Below are 24,405 nucleotides of genomic sequence, written 5' to 3'. Positions count from 1 at the left end.
GACTTCATTGGGACATTGGACTTTAACAGCAACACGTCCTGTCATCAATTTGTGGTACGACGCATCAAGTCCGTGGCGTAATCACCACATCCAAAAGATAAACCACTATGGCTTTTTCCACCATAGAGAGTCATGTGTCATTTTCACATCCCACAAAACAAAACAAAAAAACGACTAACTGGGCAAACATATGGCGGCACGGTGGTCGACTGGTTAGCACGTCCGCCTCACAGTTCAGAGGTCGTGGGTTCGATCCTGGCTCCGGCCTCCCTGTGTGGAGTTTGCATGTTTTCCCCGTGCCTGCGTGGGTTTTCTCCGGGCACTCCGGTTTCCTCCCACATTCCAAAAACATGCATGGTAAGTTGATTGGATACTCTAAATTGCCCCTAGGTGTGATTGTGAGTGCGGATGTTTGTCTCTGTGTGCCCTGCGATTGGCTGGCAACCAGTTCAGGGTGTCCCCCGCCTACTGCCCAAAGACAGCTGGGATAGGCTCCAGCACGCCCCGCGACCCTTGTGAGGAGAAGCGGTACAGATAATGGATGGATGGATGGGCAAACATATTTGACGTTGTTGAGCAGAGAAGTTGGGGAAAGCCTCTGACATCATCCATGAGCCCTTTGCACTGCCCGCTGAAATTAATTAGTGGTGTTAAAAGGCATCTGGATCACACTGAGGTTGAAGGTATGAATAAATCATTCACATATGCGTCGAAAGAAGAACTTGTGTCGCAAGCCAAGACTGATTAAACGTCTCAGGAGGCATTTTGTCTTAACAGATCGTAGGCAAGCAAATGAGGATACTGACTTTTCCATAGCAAGATTCAGTATATATTACTCAACATTTGTATACATCCCACCTGACAAATCTCGCTTTTGCTGAAAGACACGCAGTCCAAGGACTTTAGCTACTCTTCATGCTTTCTATAGTCCATTAGACTTGTCATCTCACTTGTGTAATGAAAATATTTTTCCTGTTAAAATGTGATGTTCAGCCTGATCATATTTTTTCTCTGAATAGCACAAGACTGGAGTGGTTAGAACTTTGGATGCCTTTGAATAATCTTGTTTATCTTGGCAATTTCTATTTAAGGTTTGCATGTTCTTTCCAGGTAGTCCTACAGTCAGAGCCTTGAGTGAAAAAAAAAAATGCCGCTCCAGTCAACCCCAAGACTGAATGCTGTTTGAATCAGAATGTGTCAAATTAACACAGCCAGGTTTGCAAATACCAAACTTTAACACTTCAGTTTTTGCTGTGCAGTCTCTTCTGTGAGTGAAAATGACTGCATGGGCCCAAACTCCTTTTGTTTGAATGTCAGTGTTTCCCAGTGAGAAGTGAGGAAGAAGAAATTGGTGCTGACTTGTCTCTCTCTCAAACTAGAGAAGTGCAGGTGCGAAGGCGGAGCTTAAATACATCTCTGCGGAGTTAATTTAACAATAGCTAATGAACTCTCTAAAGTAAGACCTGCTCCAGACACCATTTAACTCTCAAAATGTTCAAATTAGACTGCAGGAGTTAAAATCAACTCAGCAAACATTAACCCTGAAATTTTAATACGTACTCCAGTTTTTGTTATGGAGGGAGAATGGTTGTCAGACCCTGAAAATGACTTGAACAGTGCAAAAATGTGTGAAGGTTAGGCAATGCCCAGCTCTGGTAAAAAGTCTCGGTACGCTAGAGGCTAAAATTCCGAAGTGCCGGTACTCCGTACCGCTGAGTACCGGCCCCCTTAAAGCACTGATTGTGAACAGTTCAGGTTGAATCCTGCCCGTCACCCAGAAAGGTATAAAAAAAGAATGAAATAGAAGAAGGATGGAGGGATGTTCTTCTTACAGCAGTGTCCCTTAATCACCATGCCATTGCTCTGAATCGCAAAGCTAATCTGGATCACACGAGCCGGTTCCCAGTGATTATGTAACTCAATTTTTATTCATAAGTGATAGAATTATCTTGGATTTACGTGTACACCTGCACGATCTAATACGATTCCATACATGAGCTTTATCGTAATGTCTCAGGAGAGCAAATCCAATTTGCAACTAGAACCATCTTGGGTTTTCCAAACCAGTATTATTTTGTATTTAATCAAAGGTTTTCAATCTGCATATTTTAAAATCTGTTTTTAATTGAAAACCCGAATAGACATGTTCCCATTAAAGAATGTTCTTTTGTCGTATTGGCTGCCTTCACTCTAGTAGCAAGATTCTAGACACAAATTAAACGTCCGTGCATGATCTCTGTGCACTTTCCTCCAGTGACTCCAATTTTGTGGTGAGCTCACACCCTGGAGAAAAGTCCATGTCACCCAAAACCTGTTGCATTACTTAAAAAAAAAAAAGATTCAAACATCTTCTGTCTCTGTTTCTGTGTGTCCCCTCCCCCCCGGAACTAAGCTTGTAGACTCATTAAACTGTCCCTCATGGGAAAAACGCAATCCTCTTGAAACAAAATCAATACATACCGCTTTGCTAGAGTATGTGTTTTGATGGAGTGTCTCTCAAGCCAAGGAAATTGATGCGGACTATCATATTACACTACCCTAGCGGGTGTAAGCTTTTTATTTCCCTGAGGAATACCTGTGTTCTGTAAAAACAGTGATCAATAATTCACAGTGAGTTGTAAGGGGCCTCTTACGTGTAGCACTTGGTGTCACTGCACTTATTTTCCCGCCACGCAAACTTCAACACCGACTGCGCTACAGTAGAGATTTGCTGGGGAACTTGAAACTTTCATTACAGCAGTTGGCCTCTCTGTGTTGAGGTCAGGGAAGGAGGACGAACTCCCTGAGTAAAACTGCACTTGCAGCAAAGGTTAACACTGAATCGCAACACTCCAATTTGAAAAAAATACAACATAGAACTTTCAAAGGCTGGATTATTGTGTTGTTTTGTAACAAAGCATAGCATTGTGGAGCGCGCTCATGCAGGTAAAGGTATCTTGAAAAGGTCTAATTTGGGAAACCGAAGGGACTGTGTTTGACTGTGGTTTTACTGCTTTCATCTCATTTTGCTCATTTTAATTGATCCTCTTAACCAACCCACACAACTGATCCCTGCCAGTGAGGATTTCTAATCAATCTTCCACAGGTTTGTATTGCTTAGCTTTCCTTCAATATTGTACAACCCCCTCACGCGTTGCCCTTTGTTTTTCCTCTCCCTGCTCCTCTACTGACGTCTGAGGAGCGATGAGAGCAGAGAAACAAAGAGCTCCGAGGTCTGGCATCAAAATTTGAGAGGAAAGGAGAAAAAAAAAAACTGTAGCGATATACACAATGTAAAGAGTTAGTTGGTGAAGGAAAAAGAGGGATTCAAAGAGAGAGGCGGCACATGGAACAAGTGAGGAGGAGGGTGTAATCCTATGGAGGATTTGGCTGGTTCTTGGCTCTCTTGTGGGGAGAACTGCATTGTAATCCCCTGCTCAGCATGCAGACTTTGGCAGAGTTTCATCAAATTTCCCCAGTGGCTGAAAACCACAGGGGGTATGCCAGTCTTGAAATATGCATGTGTGTTTGTGTGCAGACATTTGAGGGGGCTGTTTGTAGAACTAATTTCAGCCCCTACAGTGGACCCTGGAAAGAAGTTTAGGGTGACTTGTGAGAGGACAATTTTGGAATTAGCAGGTTTGGTTATGGCTTTATTTGCTTTAAGTGCAAAGCGCCTCCTGTTTTCCTTAACATTTTTGCTTGTTCATGTGTCGCCAAAGTGTGTGGGTAGTAAGTTATGCGTGCTAATTGTTATGCCGTGGGTTTGAGCAGACAAACACACCATGTGGCCTTGAAATAAAACCAAAGATGTTTGAAAAGCTTTGAACTTCTTGCATGCTTACTGCACATCATTCTAGAATTGTTTGTAGCAAATGGATTGTCCTTATGGTTTCTATGATTGGATAATCAGTTTGATGGAGGTTTAAAACCAGAGCCGGGCATTCTGTCCCAGGGACGGAACGGTCCGTCTGTCCGTACCGGATGGATGCCCACTTTGTGGACGGTCGGACGGAGGACGAGACCTCTTTTAAAAAGGACGGAGTAAGCAAGGACGGACGTAGGTTTTCATCCGTCCCTCTAATCGTCCCTAACTGGCTCAAGTCCCAGCCGGCGTGTTGTGTTGGATTCTTTTAAAAAGCAAGACTACCTGCTAAGCCTGCACAACATTAGAGTGCTCTTTTTCATGTGCATTCCCTCCCTGCAGTATTGTTCTCACAAATGTAGTCTGCCCTCGAGTGGACACCCATTTCACTGACGAGGAGAAAAAAAAACATTGAAAGCTGTGAGCCGGAAGTGGAAGACGTTCGTTCTCCTCCTAAAATAACATTGCCTTATTTTGCAATAATTATTATTATTTTTATTGTGACGCGATAAAAAGTGAAAATATGCAACGAAACCCCAATAGTATTGTATAGTATTGTGCTTTACGCAATCTTAAATATTCTCGTCATGTCCCCTGGCTTGCTATGGCCCGTGCCATCATCATCATCTTCGTCATCACATCACGACGGTTGTTGCTAGCAGCTAAAAAGCTGTCTTAGTTAATCAGTTGTAAGCGATTCAATCCACTCACAATACTCCCAGCCGGTAAATGGATGTGCAAAGCAAATTGGCCAGTTAATGAGCTTAAAATATTGTTGTGCGCTAATGCTTTTTTTTAGGGGGGGGGGGGGGATGGTCAGGCGCGACGGAATGTCAGACAGAAGTGCTATAAAATGACGATGACGGACAGGGTCGGAGGACAATAATTTTTACGAATAAGGACGGAGGGACGAGGACGGAAGGGTACCCAGGTCGCGGACTGGCAAAAAAGGGTCAAGTGCACAACTCTCATTATAACAAATGCCCACTTTATGAATTATGTTATTAGAATGATCAAAACCTGCATTGGGTTATTCGAACAAAACTTAGGATATTAGGATATACGATCCTATATTACTATAGACAGATATATACAGCCGTGCAGCAAGTGCAAACTCAAATAGACATATCACAGTACAGCTCATATCATCATTATGTTAAATATACTTAACTATTAAAACAAAATTAATATTCATGACTATAAAAGTGCTTCAAACATGGCGTGCCTTATGGGTAACCTAATACTTTGAATACATCTTGTCTCCTCATAATTCTCCTATTTTAATTTCGTCAGAGCACTCATGCCTGCCGACTTGAGGCAGGCGCATTTATCGTAATGTGATGTTGAGAAAACTAGTAAAGTAACCATTAGTTTCAACTCTGACTGGACTGCACTATTGTGTGGATCCAATGAGCAGCTTGTACTGGTGCCACCTTTAAGTGTGAATTTGGAGAAACAAAGCACTCCTTATTCACATTAAGTTTCACAGGACGATGTCTTTTTTTAAAACCGGTTAGTACAAGCGAAGGCTCAAGAGTATGTGAATTTGGCAGCCTCGTGACACCCAGGATTGAAAAGAGATGAGACACACTGGCCTCAGCTTTGTTCTATTTCATTTCATAGCGTGCATGTAGCATCAAACCTCTCCACAAAATCCAATGGTTCTTGAACTAAGCCTCCATCGTGTGTCACAGTTGTGCTGGCTTAACACAAAATGGGCTCTGTTTTCATTAAAGTCTGTTTGAGAGGTTAATGGAGCGGGTTCCTAAAGTATGCATTACATTCAATTTTTTTTTTGTTCTCTCCATAGAGCTTCTTTGAAGGCTGGGACTGCACAAAGAAGAAAGACAAAACCAAAGGGAGGCATGATACCTTATTGGGATGTAAGTCATCCTCGTATAAAAACGCGGTACAGCATACCTTTCTTACTTCAATGTGCTTCTGTTATTTTGTCTTTAACTGTGTTAGATGATCGCCACAGAGTCAAGCTCAACCCTCTCTTGGGAGACCCCAATTGCGACTATATCAACGCCAACTACATTGATGTAAGTTTGACTCTCTGTGACTTCCTCTGTATTGTCTGACAGGAGATAAAACGATCCAACCTCCAGCTAGGCCCTCACTCTAGCTGGCCCACTTTGACCTGGAAGCTTTCATCCAATCAAACAACCTGCTTAGTTTTGTCACGCTTGTCAACCACTGAATCACATTCGCCGACCCAGACAAAGCCAGCTATCACTTTTATTAAAACACAAGAATAAATGCCTTTAATACCACGGAGAGGAGATGAACCTTTTTTGTAGGATGCCACTAATCCCTCTAAATGAAATCGACTTGATTGATGTTATTCAATCTCTAGTTGGGCGTGGGCGGGATAGTGTGGTGGAGATTGAGGATTGGGCATCGGGAGTGGGTAATGATCCTTTCCATTGTTAACCTTGAGTCTTTTCCACACATGAAGTGCCACAGTAATTCTCTCCTACAATTAATGGGTAAATGGATTTCATGCGTTCTCATCCATACGTGTTCGCATTCACAACCACACCTTGTTTCAGAAAGGCCAAGTTCACCGGTAGAAAGCTGCATGAGAAAAAGCTCCATGTGGGGAACAAAAATCAGACAGCATTTTCAAAAATCAAGTTGTAGCAAGCAGCTAAAGATAGAAGCACATGCTTGTCTCTGCCGTGGATTTGTTGAGTTATGTCAAGGGAAGCGTGGCAATCTGATATAGATTCTTTGTCTCACTACATTTATTTTGCACACCCCGCACTGGGACTCGATATGGTGCCTCTGTGGGAAGATGAGGCAGAATGATTCCCTCTCTACACTACACTGGATGGCGAAAAGCAGAAATCCGTTTCTGTCAAAGCCTTTCTCAAGAAGAGATTTGAAAGCGCATTTCCTATAAAGATAAACTTATTACGCGCTTTGGTCTCCTTTGATTGGATTAACCTTTTATAACAAATCAAATCAAGTAACAGCAGTATCTTAACAGTGCAGGGTTTTTTTTCCTCTGGAATGATGGCTGGTAGGGAGAAGCTTTTCCAGAGTTCATTAGAATGGCACAGCATTCAAATCCTGCCTATTTAGTGTGGTTTCTTTTGGACATGAAGGAGGATGCATCATTAGTGAAAAGGATGTTACCTGACAAGGCCAACGCTTTTTGATATGGACCAAGCCCGGACGCAAATAGCGAACATCCGCAAATAATTGATGCGATGCCAAAAGTGATTAGAATTGCCTATATCAGGGGTAGGGAACTGGCGGCCCTTGGGCCTCATGTGGCCCAATCTGGGAGTGTCTCATTTATTATTTTTGTATTTTGTATTAATTTTTCTTTAACTGCAGGCGAGTAGTTTTAAATAGTAATAGCAGTGTTCAAAACTAGATCGCAGACGCTTATTAGCACCTCCAACCCCTATACTGTAGTTGTGCGTCAGAGAAGACGAGAAAGCGGGTCCTAGCAAAAAGCAGCACCAAGACCAAATTTGGTCAAGAAAGTGGTGTTTTTCAGTTACAATAGGAAGCAGATGATATGTCCCCAAGTTTAAACGCAAACTTGTGTGCCCAGTTTGCTTAAAGCTGCTATCAGCCATGAAAGATTTCAACCTAAATAACCACAACACCAATCTCGAAAGTAAACAACAGTGATTTATTTTTCACAAGACCCATTGGTAGTTCATTTGAAGCGTATGAGGGATTATTACATTTATGGTCTCCGCCAAAAATTGATATAATCAACGCTTAATAGTGTTACAAATGCACATGGTGGCTTGGACAAGCAGCTGTACAGATGGTGCACCCACGATACAGAGGGACGCGCCGGCTTTGCAGGGCTTACAGCATAGCAGAGTGAACTTTACTGCCTTATGCTGCACTGTGTTTGTTATACATGTGAATGAGTGGTCTTATTATTTGGGGGATTTTGAATGACATGAAGGACAAATAGAGTATATTAAAATCTTTGATTCTCTGTTTTTTTTCTGAAAAGTGGCACATAATAAGTTCCTTCACTTAATTTTGGTTTGCTGTTCAGTAGTGTTGTGCCGTCCATGAGCGGGATTTTTATACAAGCGATCCCTTTGTACAGGAAAAAAAAAGTGCTTATTTTTTGTTTGCTTAAAAGCCTTTGTAATTGAGGAATGTATATTTTGTATATTATGGCATATTAAAATATGGTTCCATATACATTAGACATACATTGGTTTATTATTTTGAAAAAAAACCATGCATATATTTCATTTTTTTAAGTTTTTCCTTTTTAAGATTGGATTTTTGTCCTAATCCTGTTAGGAAGTGCACAGTCCTATGTGGTCCCCCCGTAGTGCTGATGAAAAATTGTGGCCAGTATAAAACAAGGAACCGCACAACAAAGCACAGGTGTTACATCGATGGTGCCGATGCTCTGAGGCAGCCTGTGCTGCTGATAAAGTACACTGTATTGTTAGCCAACAGGCTGACGTAGCAGTTAGCACTTCAGTTTTTTACTGACCTGAAACCGCTGGCTAGATTAACAACACAACACTAGTTTGATGCTGTGTTTAGTCCTAGTTTGGTGAAACTGTCGTGAGCCAAGGCAAACATTGACACCCGCTTCTGATCCATCCACGGCCGCTGACTATTAATCGCTTCCATCGTGATTGTGATTAGATGAGTGTAGAGAGTGAGCATATATGAAGACGCAACTTTCGCTTACCCATAATTATCCTTCTGCCATCTGCTGTGGGAGTTCATTTAAATGGACAACAAGTTTTATTATTTTGTTCGGAGTATTAACACTTGACACTAACTGTTCTTTCTCTTACTTAGAGAGGCTATAAAACAATCAATGTCATACATACTGTTGACATTTTTTTGCCATGAAAATAAAAAAAATTGTTACATAAAATCTCAAATAAGAATACTGCGAATTATGGTGAATATGTGCCCAAAAACCTGGAATACGTGGGGTTGATTCACAACATTTTATATGGAAACGCATTCATCCCTCTGAGCAAATGTGTTACTTTGAAAACAGAGGTGAGAAGGGGCGAACTGAATTTCCCCTTTTCTCTCTTTCCATCATTTAATGCCTGAGCCTTTGCTTGCTACGGTGTGCTTTGCTTGAAGAAGAGGTGCAGAGTTTTGCATACGTTTGACAGCCTGCTGTGCCTGTTGAGAAAGGAAGCAGTTCAATGTGCCATGGCTGATGCTATGTTACATTTCATTTCATCTGCAGAGAAACAATCCAAGTCTCACTTTGGCTCATCAAACCTAAATACGGCATCCATGTTCTTACATGAACACATTCATGGCCTCTGTGTGTCTAGTAAAAATGTACTTATTCTATGTCAGTCAGTTTAGTTTCATCTTGTGAAAAATTAATTGGTTCCACATGACCACAAATTCTATGCAGAAACGAATTCCGCTGTATAGGCTGTATGAAGGTGGAGCTCGACACACCTGTGTCCGTTTTTGGTGATTTCAACACTATGGGAGCCTCTTACGTAGAGTTAATGTTGATAACGCGAACAGATTTGGGTAAAGTCGTTTTGTCAAATTGGTCAATAGTTCAGGTGGAAAAAGCTAGATAAAATGTTACATTTTATGTTCAGAATTATTTCCAATTTGGTCTTCAAATGACATCATTGTTATCTTCACACAATATCTCAACACAAGTAGATTTTCAAAATTTGTGGTTCATTATAATGCTCTAGATTTTGCTACAAGTTGCTAGGACCGTTGGAATGGTGCAAAACATTGTTTCTTCAAAATTGTCAAATAAGGTCCGGGATATGACTAATTTCCAACATTGTACAACAAGAGACGTCTGATGGCAAAATGTGCATAACATCAACTCTCGCGGCTCAACCCACATTACTTGTCATGATCACACGCACACACACTTTCCCACCTGTCTGTAAAGCAAGCTGTCGACCAAAAAGCTTCTTTCATTAACTAGCATATATGTCTTCTTTTTCTACTCCCCTCCCCATTTCCTCAACCTTGCACCCCTGTAGATTCGGATTAACAGGGAAGTAAGTACTTCACCGCTTGTTCTTCTGCCTGCCATCGCTTGAGTTCTCCTTCTTTTCTACCACCCCCCCCCCCCCTCGTCTTTCCTCGCTCCTCTATCCACAAATGCTCAGTGTCTTTCAGGATTGTATTTATTAGACATGAAATGGACAGAAAAAGCCTTAATGATTTGAAATGAACGTAAGTACATGTGTCCTCTCAGCAGTGAGGACCTCGCTGTCTTTGTTAGTCCGCATAAGTGGCCCGGGAAGGAAGTTTAGTTGCCATGGTGACCATCTCAGCGGAGGAAGGGGAAGCGCCTGTGCTGATAGGTTAGGCAGGGACAAGAGGAATTGTGGATAGCAGGCCTGATCATCCATTTCCATCTTCACAATATTTCCAATTATCTGAATTTTCTAACAACTCGGTTGAACCGTTCATAAGCAACACAAACACACTCAACTTATTAGGTAGCCTAGATGGCTTTTACAGCTATCACAAATGTCAAAATACGCGTCATCAGTGTCGTTTGCATACAGAACGTCATTGGACCATTGAGATTCTTCGGATTATTTTTGACGACTTCTCCAAAAACATTTTTAAAATACAAGACATTCTTATTCATATGTTTATCTTCTCACTGGATATAACAGTGTCGATGAGTTTTTCAGGGAGATATTTTCTGAAACCAAAATGTCTTTCTCCTTGCAAGGTTAGATAAACAGACACTTCTTTTCAGGAGAATGCTTGCTCATCCTCTGTGTCCACGCATTAAACTCCCCCAGGTGATGTTCTGTCGTGTTTATTCCTCTCAAGACTGTGAAGGTGACTTCATTGTTAATCCATGTTCACTTCATCCCCTACCATATGAAAACGTCTGCCATCGATATACCAAAGGCTGCGCCAGGCCTTTGGTATGAAGGATCTAAAGATTATTTTTTCATACAAACTTGAACATAATAATTTGGGGAACCTATGTAAGATTCTGTTTGAAGACACGTTATTTGTGACACCAGGGGAAGAATGCATGGAAGAAAACGGATTTCGGCTGGTTAGCCGATTATCTAGTAGTAGGGAGTAGTCTCGATCGCATTTCAAACAAAATGCTATTTGTTTGGACTGCAAGTACAGTCATGGACAAAAGTTGTGTTTCATTAACTTTGCAGCTTCGTGTTATCATGTTTGTGATTGACAGTGCTTGTATTTTGTTTCACCTAGAGATGTCCCGATCACACATTTTTGCACCCTAGTCCGAGTCATTTGTATATGCTGATATCAAGTCTCGCTCCAATATGTCGGCAATGCATTACGAAGAACAAAAGGATGCATCCAAACAGTCTTTTTTTTTTTTAATTCAAACAAGGTTACCCCAACATGATTATTTATAATATGGCTGTAAATCAGCAGTGGTTCGGGATCTGAGTGGAAGCAGAGTGCAGATGGGGGGCTTCAGTAGCCCAACAGAATGATGTGTGAACGGACTTTTTAACCAAGATTATGCTGCAAGATGTTTCCTGTTACAGACAGACCTGCAATTTTGAAGATTTATTCACATTAGTCTATTCACATTACGTCCTTTCAATTACTGTCGTCACTGTCCATTCTAAAGCATCTCCAAATTTTATCTTGAAAAATGACTTTTCTTTGCTTTTACATGAATAAGCTTAACATTTGCATATCGTCGCTTTGCTGTGAAAAACACTTATGTCCAATTTTGAAAGAAAAAAAAAATCACAATGCGATGTCTTTAACGCGGAAACTCCATTTACGTAGAAATAAGAAAATTGAAAAAAATGGACGTAAGTGTTTTTCACAGGACAGCGACGATATGCTTTTTATTGGACAGCAATGACATATTTCTTCTAATTTGCATGAATTCCCGTGCAAAGTTCCAACTTCCAACTGAGATTTCAAAACGATGGAGCTGCTTTAATTTTCTTCCAACTTTTACTAGGCATCCAGGTATTGCTCATTTAGCTGGCTCGACTTCACTGCAAATAAACCTTGCTGAAGGAATCACGTTTTGACAGATTTATAGCCGTTTTTTCCCCGTGATCGGGTCTTAAGAGAGTGTGGCTACTCAGTGCAAAGACACGAGTCAGCAGTAGGTCAGAAAGCAGTAAAACACAACACAGCACTGTCAGGGAGCGGGTGAGATGATGAGAGGAAAAGGGTGAGACACACAGCTGTGTGTGAGACAGATGGCTTACTCAGCATGTCATCTCTCTTCTCTTTCAGGGCTACCATCGATCCAACCACTTCATCGCCTCTCAGGGTGAGTGTCCCATCATGTGTGTGTGGGACTGTGCGCGTGTGTGTGTGTTTTCATGGTGAGCTGGGGTGTAATAAATTAAGGATTATGTAGCCAGTGAACCCACTCATGCACAGGCACATTCAAAGGTGTTATTGTGCCCGGATTGTTAGGGTTGCTTAATTAATCATGGAGGAAGCAGATAATTAAAGCATTAGTGGGATCTTCCCAGTCTCTGCGGCATTGTGACGTCTCCATTGTTGCAAAGAGAACCTGCAGTTCATCCATGTCATTTCCCATGAACTCTGAGGACTGTGAGCGTTCGAAATTTCGCTCCACTAACTCCAAATTGTGAGGAGGTGTGTCATCCTCTTGGCAGCTCCTGTCACTAAGTCTCTCAAGATCGCTCTTTTACCGAGATGAAACTCGGATATAAGAAGAAAAAAGATGCCAATAGGCTTGCTGTCTCACTCCCTTTTTGTTTTAAAGTTGCTTCTTGCTCCTTTAAACGCCTCACAGATGATTGATGGTCCTCCACGCTTTCATCATCTTCTACTGTTGTTTTGGCACCCATCACCTCTTTCGTCTGCCAGGAATTCTCCTATATAGCTTTATTAACGGCGCAAACTTGTGAGATCCTGCCATCCGAGGAAGGATACTAAGGTCCCAATAATGCAGGAGTTCTCAAGGCGGCAACTCCTTGCTGAGGTGACGGGTGTTTGATGCTGCTCTTTCTTCCTTCCCACTCCCTTCCAGGACCCAAACAGGAGACACTCTATGATTTCTGGAGGATGGTGTGGCAGGAAAATTGTTTCAGCATCGTCATGATCACTAAACTGGTGGAAGTTGGCCGGGTAAGAATTATACACGCTCCCTTCCCCCCTCTTGGCTCCAACCAGTACAAAGATAGACTGTGATTGTTTGTCAGCGAACTGTTTTTATTACTTCGTCTGGACTAGATAATCACCCAAGTTGCAGTTGCTCTACATTTTGTTTGTATTGCAAAACAAGGGACTAGTTAATTGAAAGAATGTGGTGTGCGGTTAAATGCGGATGAGTCTCCCCAAGGAACTCATGATATTATCTTAATACGCTTTTTTTCCCCCAATAATGCTATTGTATCCCAATACGAGATAGGCTGCACAATCATTGTTATATTAGAATACATCTGCAATATGTAACTCGATAAGGGAATTTTTCAAATAAAAACTTGGGGGAGCCATTATTGAGAATGAAAGTGCACGTAAATTCTACAATATAAATCTGATATAACAGATTGGAAATGCAAATCTGTTTTCACACTTATCGCAGCTTGTTGATCAGCAGAGTGATACAAAACATTATTGTAATTTAGACAGTGATGACAGTACATGAGAAAATAGAAATTCACATCAAATGAGGTCAAAATTTGTCTTAAGCCCCTTATCCCATGATGGGCGAATGTTTGTGAGTGTTGGCGAAAGCAGCAAAATAAACGTGCACATCAGGGTTCGTTCAAGATAACAAAAATTCGCCAAAAATTCTCCAGACGTTCACCAACAGTTTTCATAAAGAACGTTTGGCGAGTGTTTCCGACCTTGAACGAACCTGGACGAGAACGCGACATTCGCTACCTTCGCAAGCTCTCCCGAACGTTCACCCCTCAGTGGGATAGGGGCTTTAAAGTGTTATTTTTGGACATTGGACAGCATAAGTATTCTATGTAATAAAAATCATATCTTAGTTGTTAGGTATAACACAAAATTGTTTTAGTAGTTCCAATAGTTATTGTGATAAGAAAAAATATGTATATACATATTTATATATATATATATGTATATATATATATATATATATATATATATATATATACATATATATATGTATGTATATATATGTATGTATATATATGTATATATATATATATATGTGTATATATATATATGTATATATATATATATATATATACATATATATATGTATGTATATATATGTATATATATATATGTGTGTATATATATGTATATATATATATATATATATATGTATGTATATATATGTATATATATATGTATGTATATATACTATATATGTATATATATACATATATATCTATGGCTATCCTCTAGGTGAAAAATTCTAACCATACTATTCAAACACACAACACTGGGAAATTGTATGCTTTTCACGAGATACGGGTAAGAAGTTTTCTTATTATTCCGTTTTATTATTCCGTGAATTATTGCATATTTTCGATCATTTAGAATATCAAAGAATGACGTGTTTTATACATTTACATAATAATCATAATGATGCTATGGCCCCCGAACTGTTTTGGGAAATAATTGGCACATATACGCTATGAATAAGCCGCATGTTAGGAGAAAAAGTACATTTGGTCACTGACAGCACAGGTTTGTTCTTTTGTTTTCACATACAGTATATACGGACCTATTCTACCATAAGTACCCCATTTTCCCAATCAAGTCATTACCTCGAGGGATGGTTAAAATCACACCATTTTGGAACACTAGCCTGACATGCAATTTGGTTTTCCATTTTGGAACTACTGTGAAAAGAGTCAACAAATATGCAGTGGATGTTTTCAGGGTGAGACCAAATAACACCTCCTTTATGCTATTAGTCTACAGTTGATTACGCTGTTTCATGAAACGCTTTCGAACAACACACAACACATCCCACCAGAGATCTTCCCTTTTACAAAAATGAAGATTTGCAAACTCTTTATGGCCTATAATATTTGAGATGTCAAGTTAGTACTGTTTTGAACACAAAATGTCGACATCAGCAAATGTCATGACATTATAAATTCTGTGTAATCCGGTGACATGCAATAATGATATTTCTCTCTCTTTCTTATAATCATTTAAAAATCTGTAGTTGGAACCATGATGCTTTTTTGGCCGCCTGATTTCAAATTTGGATCACTGTTCCATTGTACATCAATTAAAGTACAATCGAACTTTGCATATATCGCACAAAACAAGTACAGTTGGTGAGTAGCATGAGGATGAGCATTTGACTGCATTTCTTTGATAGAGAATGGGGGAAAAAAAGAAATGCCGTTTCTTGATCAATTTTCTTTTATTATATTTGGAAATCTAAATGGATTAATTCACGAGAAGACTCCATGAATGTTCTTCACTCGTGTTTTGATGCCAGTGAGTTGCCACAGTGAAGGTCTATAGCCCAACTTCTTCTTCGACAACGAACTAGTTGAGATTGACTTTTTGCAGCCAAGTTGTGCTCTCCATTTCGCTTCAGTTGTTTCAGGACTAACAAGAAAGTTGACGGCGCAATATTTTTCATATGCAGGTGAAGTGCTGTAAATACTGGCCTGATGACAGCGAGATGTACGGTGACATCAAAATCACTCTGCTTAAAACGGAGACGCTTGCCGAATATACAGTCCGCACTTTTGCCTTGGAGAGGGTGAGTTCATGTTCAATGCATGCATTTTTGCTCTTTGAATAATTATGAAACATGAAAACTAATCCACAAAAATACGATGATGTACATCCTGCTTGTCCAATATTATCACCTGCATCCTTCTGCAAAATTTGGAAGTACTCTCACCAGAATGTTGGGGGTCCAACATTCCATCTCGAGCTTTCCAAAGGTACCATACATTCAAGTAGTTATGGCAGGCCCGGGTTCAATGGTAGGGATGGGGTTTATTTCTGCTCCATCGCTTTCTGTGGATCATTAGAAACTACAGTTTAGAGTTTCTCTCTTACCTGCTGAAGTAAGCCTTCAAATTAGAAATAGCGTATTAGAAACGGATTAAATGCTCGACAGGGTTGGCTGCTGATAGGCTTGAGGGTCACGTGTTAATCTGTGAAGAATTAACAGTCATTATAGAGACGCCACTGCCTGTCTTTCCAGAGCGGCTGTTCTAGTGTTTGGCCCGGTTGGCCTTCTTTGCCGTCTGTCAATCTCCTGGGGAGTCTCACTGGAGGAGCTCCAAGCATCTCTGAAAGTGACAGTGGCACAAACGCAGCATTATCAACACACTGTCACACTCGCTCTTTCGTAAGACATACTCTGCTGTTTATTCAAATCAGCAAGAATTTGGGAGCCGGTGACAGCTTGTTTTTTAGGCTTTTTGAGCAGGGTGTGGGGGGTGGATTTCTGTGTAAAACAAATCTTTGCTTTGCAGCCTTACTTTGTCTTCTCAGTATAGAGGGAGAAATTGTTGTGTGACTGCAGCCAGCACCCCCTTGAGCTCAGAGGGCCTGAGTTATTCCTTTCCACGTTTGTAAAACTGCATCTGCTGCGAGTCTGGGATGCCCTGAGGCCCAACTGTCCTAGAAGACCCAAGACCCCATATAAATAATGCCCACAGCCAAGAAATCTGTCACATCTATCACAGAGGGGGAACATCACTGAATAGATGGCAGCACATCTCAAAAAAGGACCCCGTGGCTCTGATGCAAAATGCTGTGTTTTACACGCTCATGTTAACTATGTTTCTGTTGACAGAGAGGATACTCAACCAAGCATGAGGTCCGTCAGTTTCACTTCACATCCTGGCCTGAGCACGGGGTGCCCTATCACGCCACTGGTTTGCTAGCCTTTATACGAAGGGTGAAAGCCTCTACGCCTCCTGACGCTGGTCCTGTGGTGGTCCACTGCAGGTAACTTTCTTTTAAGCACTTTAAGAATCATACAGGCAAGCAATCAGTAAACAATGTCATTAGTCATTTGTCTTGTTACATACCAGGTAGTGGTGTCAAATTTGTAGTAGTTATGGTTGCACGATGGGAGAGATTACCTGTATAATGGTGAAACCACATAAATGTTTACAGACGACTCGTGTGGCCAAAGTGCGAGGAAGTTACACTTCCTATCCCTTTCGTAATACAGCACATCCGGGAACTATTCACCTTTCTCACATTTTGTTATGTTACAGCCGTATTTACAAATGGAATTAATACATTTTTTCACATTATCATTTTGCTGTGTTGTTTGTAGCATTTTGAGTGAAAGCAAATTTAAATAATTTTCAATGAATGAATACTTCCAGGTGCACTGTTCTGTGTGGGCTCATCGCACCTTCGTATCAAATAACTTCCCCTGCATTTTATCATTATCATAATGAATTATAATTAGATTTTAACAGAAGTTAAGGAAAAATTGTGACAAACATGACAAGGGGTCCTAATGAAGGGATACAATGGAGTTGTTACAGTTTAATATTAAAATTTGTTTAACATGAATTGGATGCATGTTTGTATTATGCGTTTGAAAGTTATCGTTTGTGATGCCAGACTTGGAACCTTTGAACACACCTGAATTAATATGTTGTTGAACATCCCGTTAAAAAAAAAAAAAAAAAAAAAAGCCTAATGAAATGCCCATCTCTAATTGGCATGCATCATGAATACATTGTTGTCATTTTCTTAATATTATATAAATCACCATGGTTCCTATGTTTTGTATATTATGTTCACTGCCTCCATTTTATTATTACTTTGTAATAAATAACGTTGGGCCAGAATAAGAAAAGTCATGTGACTGACGGTAGTAAACAGGTGCAGTGATTGTCTTATAAGCTCTTAAGGCCTAGATAGACCAAAAAGACGCTGGCCAACAGTGACAGACGCTTACCCCCTGTGGCGTCCGGCCGGCTATCGGCACGTCACGCTGGAGGAATGCACCGCAACGACAGGCAGCGACGCTGACTGTTAAAGTACCTTCTGCGCATGCATAAGATGTAACACCCTTCCATACCGTCGGCGGCGGTAGTCACCATTTCTCAGGGTTAGAAAAATCCAACCGGAAAGCTGTTGGCCGGGGGCGGATTATAAAAACGTAAACAATGCATTCAGCTACATTCTTCGCTCACGATGAACTCCCACGCGAAGTAAAGCATCATGTTCTTAACACGGTATTGTGAAATACTTACATTGTCAACCCTCCCTCTTGTACTTGTAAGAAGATTAAGGCAGCGGAGGCGTGCTCACTATTTTTCCGTATTTGTCACTTCCCGTTGGTGCTCCGAGCGCTGATTTGCTAGCTAACAGCCAATCAGAGTGACCAAATGTCACGACTGGCGACACCGATTCAACACACGTAAACGCCCCCAAGACGCTTACAGACGGGTTACGACACTACTACGGTGGCCACTACACCAAACAGATGGCGCATTCAGACGCCACGACGCTTCACGACCTCCGACGTCAGTTTGGTCTATCAGGGCCTTTACTGTACCTCCCCTAACAAGGCACATTGCTGCTAGAACATGGCGTCAATTAGCATGGTCACATTTCAACCTCTACAAAGTTTCACATCTCAGTAACAGTAGCGCTGACACTAGCACTTTAACCACTTGAAGTTGAAAAAGAAAACCCACAGTATGAATGCAGCAGAGTGCCATGTCTAATCAACCTCTTACAAAATTGCATTCTCTGCCACATAATTAATTCTTGATTATTGTTTGAAATTCTCATATTATAAACCATTGAAGGACGTGACCTTGGGTTTTCATGTCAATGGCGGGTGCTATTCTCTTAATTACAAGCATTTCTTCTTGGTTGCTAATGGCTACTGATAATGGGAAGCTACCGTATGTATGACCATACTGTATGAACACTCACCACCAGATGTGTTTTTAACAATAACCAAGGAATGCTTCCAGTTCCCTCCACTTCCAAATTATTTTTTTGCTACTATTTTGAAGCTTCTATTCATTTAAATCTCAGCATGCAGAGGATATACTGTACAACACATTGTTTTAACATCTTTTCCAGTCGTCACTAACACTTAATGTCCAGATAAAACAGCGTCAAACAGCAAGTATAAGGTAACAGTTTCAATAAGTGCAAGCTACCAGGAGAGAGAAGACTTTGATCTTTGAGGTTCCAAAAGTCTTTTGACTTCTGCCTCTCAAACTGGGTGGAGCACCAATGGAGTGCAACAGCTGCATGTGTTAATTATTGAAAGGCCACCTCAGAAGATGCTCTACGCTTGAAGACGCAAGGTTCCTAATGATGTTCTTTCTTTGTGTGGCAGTGTGGGGGCAGGGCGCACAGGCTGCTACATTGTGCTGGATGTCATGTTGGACATGGCTGAGTGTGAAGGTGTGGTGGACATCTACAACTGTGTGAAAACGCTCTGCTCACGGCGCATCAACATGATCCAAACAGAGGTCAGATCAACAGGGGTTAAAGGGCCATCCATCCATTTTCTAGCTCATTTATTGTCTCTCACAGCTGACTAATGACGAGAGGCGGTAGCTTAACTGGTACAACCTGAGCTGAGCTGAATCCTCCCTCTAGTTTAAATCTTGGTAGAAATGGGGTCTTAAAAGGCAAGTCAAGCCAAGCATATTTTTTTTCAAAATATGTTCTTTGCAGGCCCACTAGTTGAAACACGACATTCTGATTACTATTGTGTTTGTGGAATAAGAGTTAAAGCAGCGAAATCCACCCGTTTTTAGCCATCTCTGGGGGCGGCCATTTTGTCACTTCTGTCGACTGAAAATGACATCACAAATGCTCTGGGCTCAGATAATGACCAATCATGGCTCAGCTTCAGAAAACAGGTGATCTGTGGTTGGTCATTACCTGAGCACTAAGCATTTGTGATGTCCTTTTCGACAGAAGTGACAAAATGGCCGCCCCCTGAGATGGCTACAAACGGGTGAATTAACGCTTATTCCACAAACGCAATATTTATCAGAATGCCTTATTTCAACTAGTAGGGCTGCATAGAACTGGAAAAAAAATATGTTTGGGTTGACTTCCCCCTTTAAGTATTCATTTAGCCTTCTGCTTTTTGTTGTTCTTTTCTGTCGGAGCCAATAGTAAAGGTCAGCGTTGTCTAGGTGTGTGCTGTGTAGGCAAAGTCTTGTTGTTTAGATGTGCAGATAATTTGCATAGTCAACATTTATAGGCAATCGAATATTGGCATCGCTGTTTGTTACATTTGTATTCATTTGCCGCCAATGTTTGTTTTTTTGAAGACGTGTATTTATAATACAATAGGTTTGTTACACCAAAGTGTTTAATTTAGAACAAGGCAGGTGATTGTGTTTTCATCACTGCTGTATTGAGTGCATTCATGTTGTAGTGATGTTTAGTGTGAGTGAGAGTAAATGGTGTCGATTTTTTTTCCACACAGGCCTTCTTAAAGAATACTAATCCATGTCAGATTTGTTATATTAGACTGTACGTGTGTATGAATAATACATTATTTGTGTTTCTGAAATTCTTCTCTCTTTTCTTGCAGGAGCAGTACATATTCATCCATGATGCCATTTTGGAGGCTTGCTTGTGTGGCGAGACGGCCATCTTGGTGAACGAGTTCTCGGTTGCCTACAGAGAATTACTTAGAGTGGATTCCCAGAGTAATTCCTCACAGCTCCGTGAGGAATTTCAGGTCAGGCTTGTTTTTGGAACTCTGACCCAACTGCTATCTGTTTGGGCTCACTGGTGGACCCCCATTGTGTTTACATTCGAAACTGTTTTTCCCGTAGCAAACAATTAAAAACAGGTACAAAATCTTCTACAGTCAAACTGTCGCCATTAAAAGAAAAAAAAAATGTAACTCAAAATTTTCAGTAACATTCACTGTAATTACACTTTAGAAAATGTCAACCGGTCTATAACAGAACTGTATGAAAACTAAAAATAAAACACCAAAGATGTAATATTTAAGGAAGTGGAAAGGGAGGCTTCCTGAAGGCAGGTCAACTTCATTCATCGTAATTGTCATTGTAATATCGTACCTTCCATGCAGTTCACGTTTAAAAGAACGTTAAGCACTGGACAGCGAAAAAATATTAGTACACTCCTCATTATCACTGATGTGTGGCAAACATGAACATGACAAAAAAATGTGTCTGCTGCTTCTGAATGAAGCATTCTTCTTTTATGATTAATTGATGTTTTTGTACAAATTTACAGGAACTTTTTTCCCCCAAATGTTGTTAAAAAATGGGAATTAGGGTTCTGGTGTATTTATCAAACACAACGTCAGCGCAAATCTCCTCAAAGTCTGATCAATCCTAATTTATATTAATCCAGAATTGTACACCTTTACAGATACACTTCTGCCCATGCCTGCATGTTTTATTAAGATTTATGCATTATTCATTATAAACAAAAAAATGCCCGTCTTGCACAACAAACCAAAATTAATTTTGATGCTTTGTTCCCCGCCTTTCCACAGTGTTTTACGTAATCATGCGAATGAACAACAAAGCAACGAGAACTTACTCGTTCTTGGTGGAGGCAATAAAAACACGTGTGAACTTTGACTGTCGGTTGTGCTTGGCTCCCTATTGCACTGCAAACATATACGTAACCGCATAGTTCTTCAGTTAAAACAACAATAAAGCGATGTAGACAGTGTAGACTGCAGCTGCTCTGCTTTATTATGACATTTTGAAATGTGCACAGGAAGCGGGAAAAAGTTTAACGAGCTTGTTTTGTTGTGTTTGCGCCACATGTGCTTCCACGGAAGTGTTTGTGTCAATCGTGCGGGATGATGATCGTGGCGCTTCACTGCGTGAATGCATTCAAATCTTTGGTTGGGAACAACACGGTCACTGCACGTTTTATTAGATGTTGATGCGGAGAGAAGAGAAGCAGCTGTGTTCTCACGTGCTACTCTCCCTACCTCCACCCCCATCCTGCTGCAGTGCTCGTGTAGACCACCAACCGCAATGAATCCCGGTTTAGCATTTCAAAGTGAAACTGGGGAAGCGCGTGCACTTCCTTTAATTTGATGCAGTTTTATCCCTTATGTTCTACATAGGAATTATGAAGCATATATGTTTGGGATTAGGAACATGAGCGACTAGTGTGACACTAATTACAAACATGCCTTGCATTGATGCTGCCGCCTTATCCAGCTGTGACTGTTGTTCAGAAGCTTTGCTGCCATCCAATAAGCTCTTTGCTTTTTGCTTTGTTCCAAATGTGAGTTCTTTCATTGATGTGGAGCCTTTGGCAAGCCAAAAGGCGAGACTCGGTTGGTGTGTTGTTATTTAGTTTGGAGAATTACACAAAAACATTCCCATCACACGTGACAAAACTTGAAAAGACCATGAGATGTTGCGGTAATACTTTATACATGTTTCCTGTTCCACCGCAGACCGCCTCCAAGAGTAATGTCGTGACTGTGGCAAATTTTTTGACGGTTTCTAAATCTGGCAAAGCAATCATAGTCTGTCACATCCGCCCATTTGACCCCCTATATTGTCTCGCGTCCGTCAGGGTTTATTCACTGTACAGTAACCTGCCACGTGATTGCCATGGCCGCCAGGACCATTCACTAAATGTAAATGTTTTGTCTAGTTTGTCTACTGCAAATAACAGATTGCACATTGAAGGGATGCCTCGCAATAATTATCCTCAATATACTATCATATATTGATGGTTTACATTTCACATACATCACAAACTTATTTGTGATCCCAAAACAGTTAGTCTCATTTTCTACTTTTGATGGCTTTCAGATGATTCATTTTTGTTTTCTTAAAACTAACTTCCACTGACAACCAGGCTAAACGTAGCTCCACTCTCAGTAGAAATGTATCACTTAAACATATTTCTTTCACAGCGATTACTAAGTTCGTATTTAGCGAGGGCTTTTGGGTGTGCTGGCATGTTGGGGAGTTCCAGAAAGAGTGCAAAAACATCAAATAGATGAGTTTTTCAGCAAGTTTCACAGTAATAAAAACTGAATAGGCGGAGGTTCACCATATTTCCATTTTATTTCCTTTATACCTCACCATTTGAACATCTCCATTTACAGACCCTAAACTCTGTGACTCCTCACCTGGATGTAGAAGAGTGCAGCATTGCCCTGTTGCCCAGAAACCGAGAAAAGAACCGCAGCATGGACGTTCTTCCGCCCGATCGCGCCCTGGCCTTCCTCGTGACGACAGAGGGGGAGAGCAACAATTACATTAACGCCGCTCTGGCCGACAGCTTCCACCAACAAGCTGCCTTTATCGTGACCCCGCACCCTCTGCCCGGCACCACGGCCGACTTCTGGAGGCTGGTCTTTGACTACGGCTGCACAGCGGTGGTCATGCTCAACCAACTGAATCAGTCCAACTCCGCCTGGGTGAGGTCAAAGCGTTGCACGCTGTTTTTGTCGCTGTTTTTAGTCATCCAACTTTGTGATGAAAACGTGAACGCGTCCGTTCACTCACAGCGCACCAGGTGACACTTTCTCCATAGTTTTTACATCAGTCAGAACTTTTTTTTTTTTTCCCCACCACCCTCTACCATCACTCCATCTGTGTCTTACTGTGCTTGGGATTAGTTCCTTCATGCCATTTTGTCTGGCTTTGATCCCTGACCACATTGATCTCAAGGAACGACTAGATAACACCCGGCCCACTTTTTCCTTCCCCCTCCTCAAGTTCCATCTCCGGAGAATAGTCTTGTACTGCCCTCCAGCCCCATCTCAGGCTTCTTTTTGTTGGCGCCCCACTTTTTCAATCTCGGCGCATGCTGCATGTCTTCTCTCTCCTCCTCCTCCTCCTCCTCCTCCTCCACTGCACCATTGCCTGTTAAATTTAATTGTGTTTCATGTCGTTGTGACAACAGAGAAGGAAATAACAGTCGTGATCAAGATGAAAAAGGTTAAAAAAGTACTTTGAAAATGTAAGAGATAATGAAACGCAAGCCCCTTGAAAACAGAGACCGCTGTGCTTCTCCCATAAGATTGCGTTTACGAATGAAACACTTACAACCTTTGCATAATCCAACTTGGCTCAGTACAAATTTAAAGTACATATTCCATCGTATCACAGGCCTGAAAAAGAAGCCGCACGCGCTAAATCATTCATCTTGGTCAAAATGAGTCAGTTGAAAGGCTTCTTATGTTTAAAACATGTGCAGTTACTTGCTTCTGTAAAATAGATATGCAATAACTGCAACATGTTGAGTAGCTACGTACGTTCCTTCGTTTTTATCAACTCCCTGGTAAAAAAAAAAATCTTTTTCTTCTTGTTTCTTTCATTGCAGTGCAGCACTTCTCGGCTCCTGCCTGAAAATAGAATTGTTGCCACTTTTTGGCAAGTTTAATCACAATACTCTGTTATGAGCGCTGTTGGGGAGTTAATTTGAGGGATTGGAGTTCTCTGCCTCTCTTCTTGCTGCAATCTCATAAAGAACATTACAGCTCCCCAACTCATTCTTCTTCTCTGCTATTATTAACACCAGCCTGCTGTGTCTGGCCACCTCCTGTTGTTCCATGCCTCCTGAAACCCATGTGAAGTATAGACTGGCTTTAAATGCATCAGCTCCTCCCAATATACCAAATGAACTGCCTTCAATTATTTTCTCGGCAGAAA

General features: G+C 41.1%; 1 protein-coding gene across 5 annotated transcripts in view; it reads left to right on the top strand.

Annotated features, from left to right (window-relative positions):
* Positions 1-24,405, top strand: part of ptprub (protein tyrosine phosphatase receptor type Ub) — a 177,018-nt gene that overhangs the window by 141,703 nt on the left and 10,910 nt on the right. For 3 of the 5 annotated variants that reach the window (XM_086037770.1, XM_086037767.1, XM_086037772.1), the window contains 10 exons: positions 5,655-5,727; positions 5,813-5,889; positions 9,844-9,861; positions 12,077-12,113; positions 12,846-12,943; positions 15,405-15,521; positions 16,572-16,726; positions 19,104-19,239; positions 20,322-20,471; positions 22,854-23,168. In XM_086037770.1, coding sequence (XP_085893896.1) covers positions 5,655-5,727; positions 5,813-5,889; positions 9,844-9,861; positions 12,077-12,113; positions 12,846-12,943; positions 15,405-15,521; positions 16,572-16,726; positions 19,104-19,239; positions 20,322-20,471; positions 22,854-23,168 — 1,176 coding nt within the window. The remainder of the gene's footprint in view (positions 1-5,654; positions 5,728-5,812; positions 5,890-9,843; positions 9,862-12,076; positions 12,114-12,845; positions 12,944-15,404; positions 15,522-16,571; positions 16,727-19,103; positions 19,240-20,321; positions 20,472-22,853; positions 23,169-24,405) is intronic. The other 2 variants (XM_086037771.1, XM_086037769.1) reach the window with 1 other exon arrangement.

This window comes from Filicampus tigris, chromosome 8 (genome assembly GCF_054856515.1).
Source record: "Filicampus tigris isolate MCC_2025a chromosome 8, RoL_Ftig_1.0, whole genome shotgun sequence".
NCBI classification, from domain to species: Eukaryota; Metazoa; Chordata; class Actinopteri; order Syngnathiformes; family Syngnathidae; genus Filicampus; species Filicampus tigris.
Note: the sequence above shows the minus strand (reverse complement) of the source record. Positions and strands in the feature narration are given on the sequence as shown.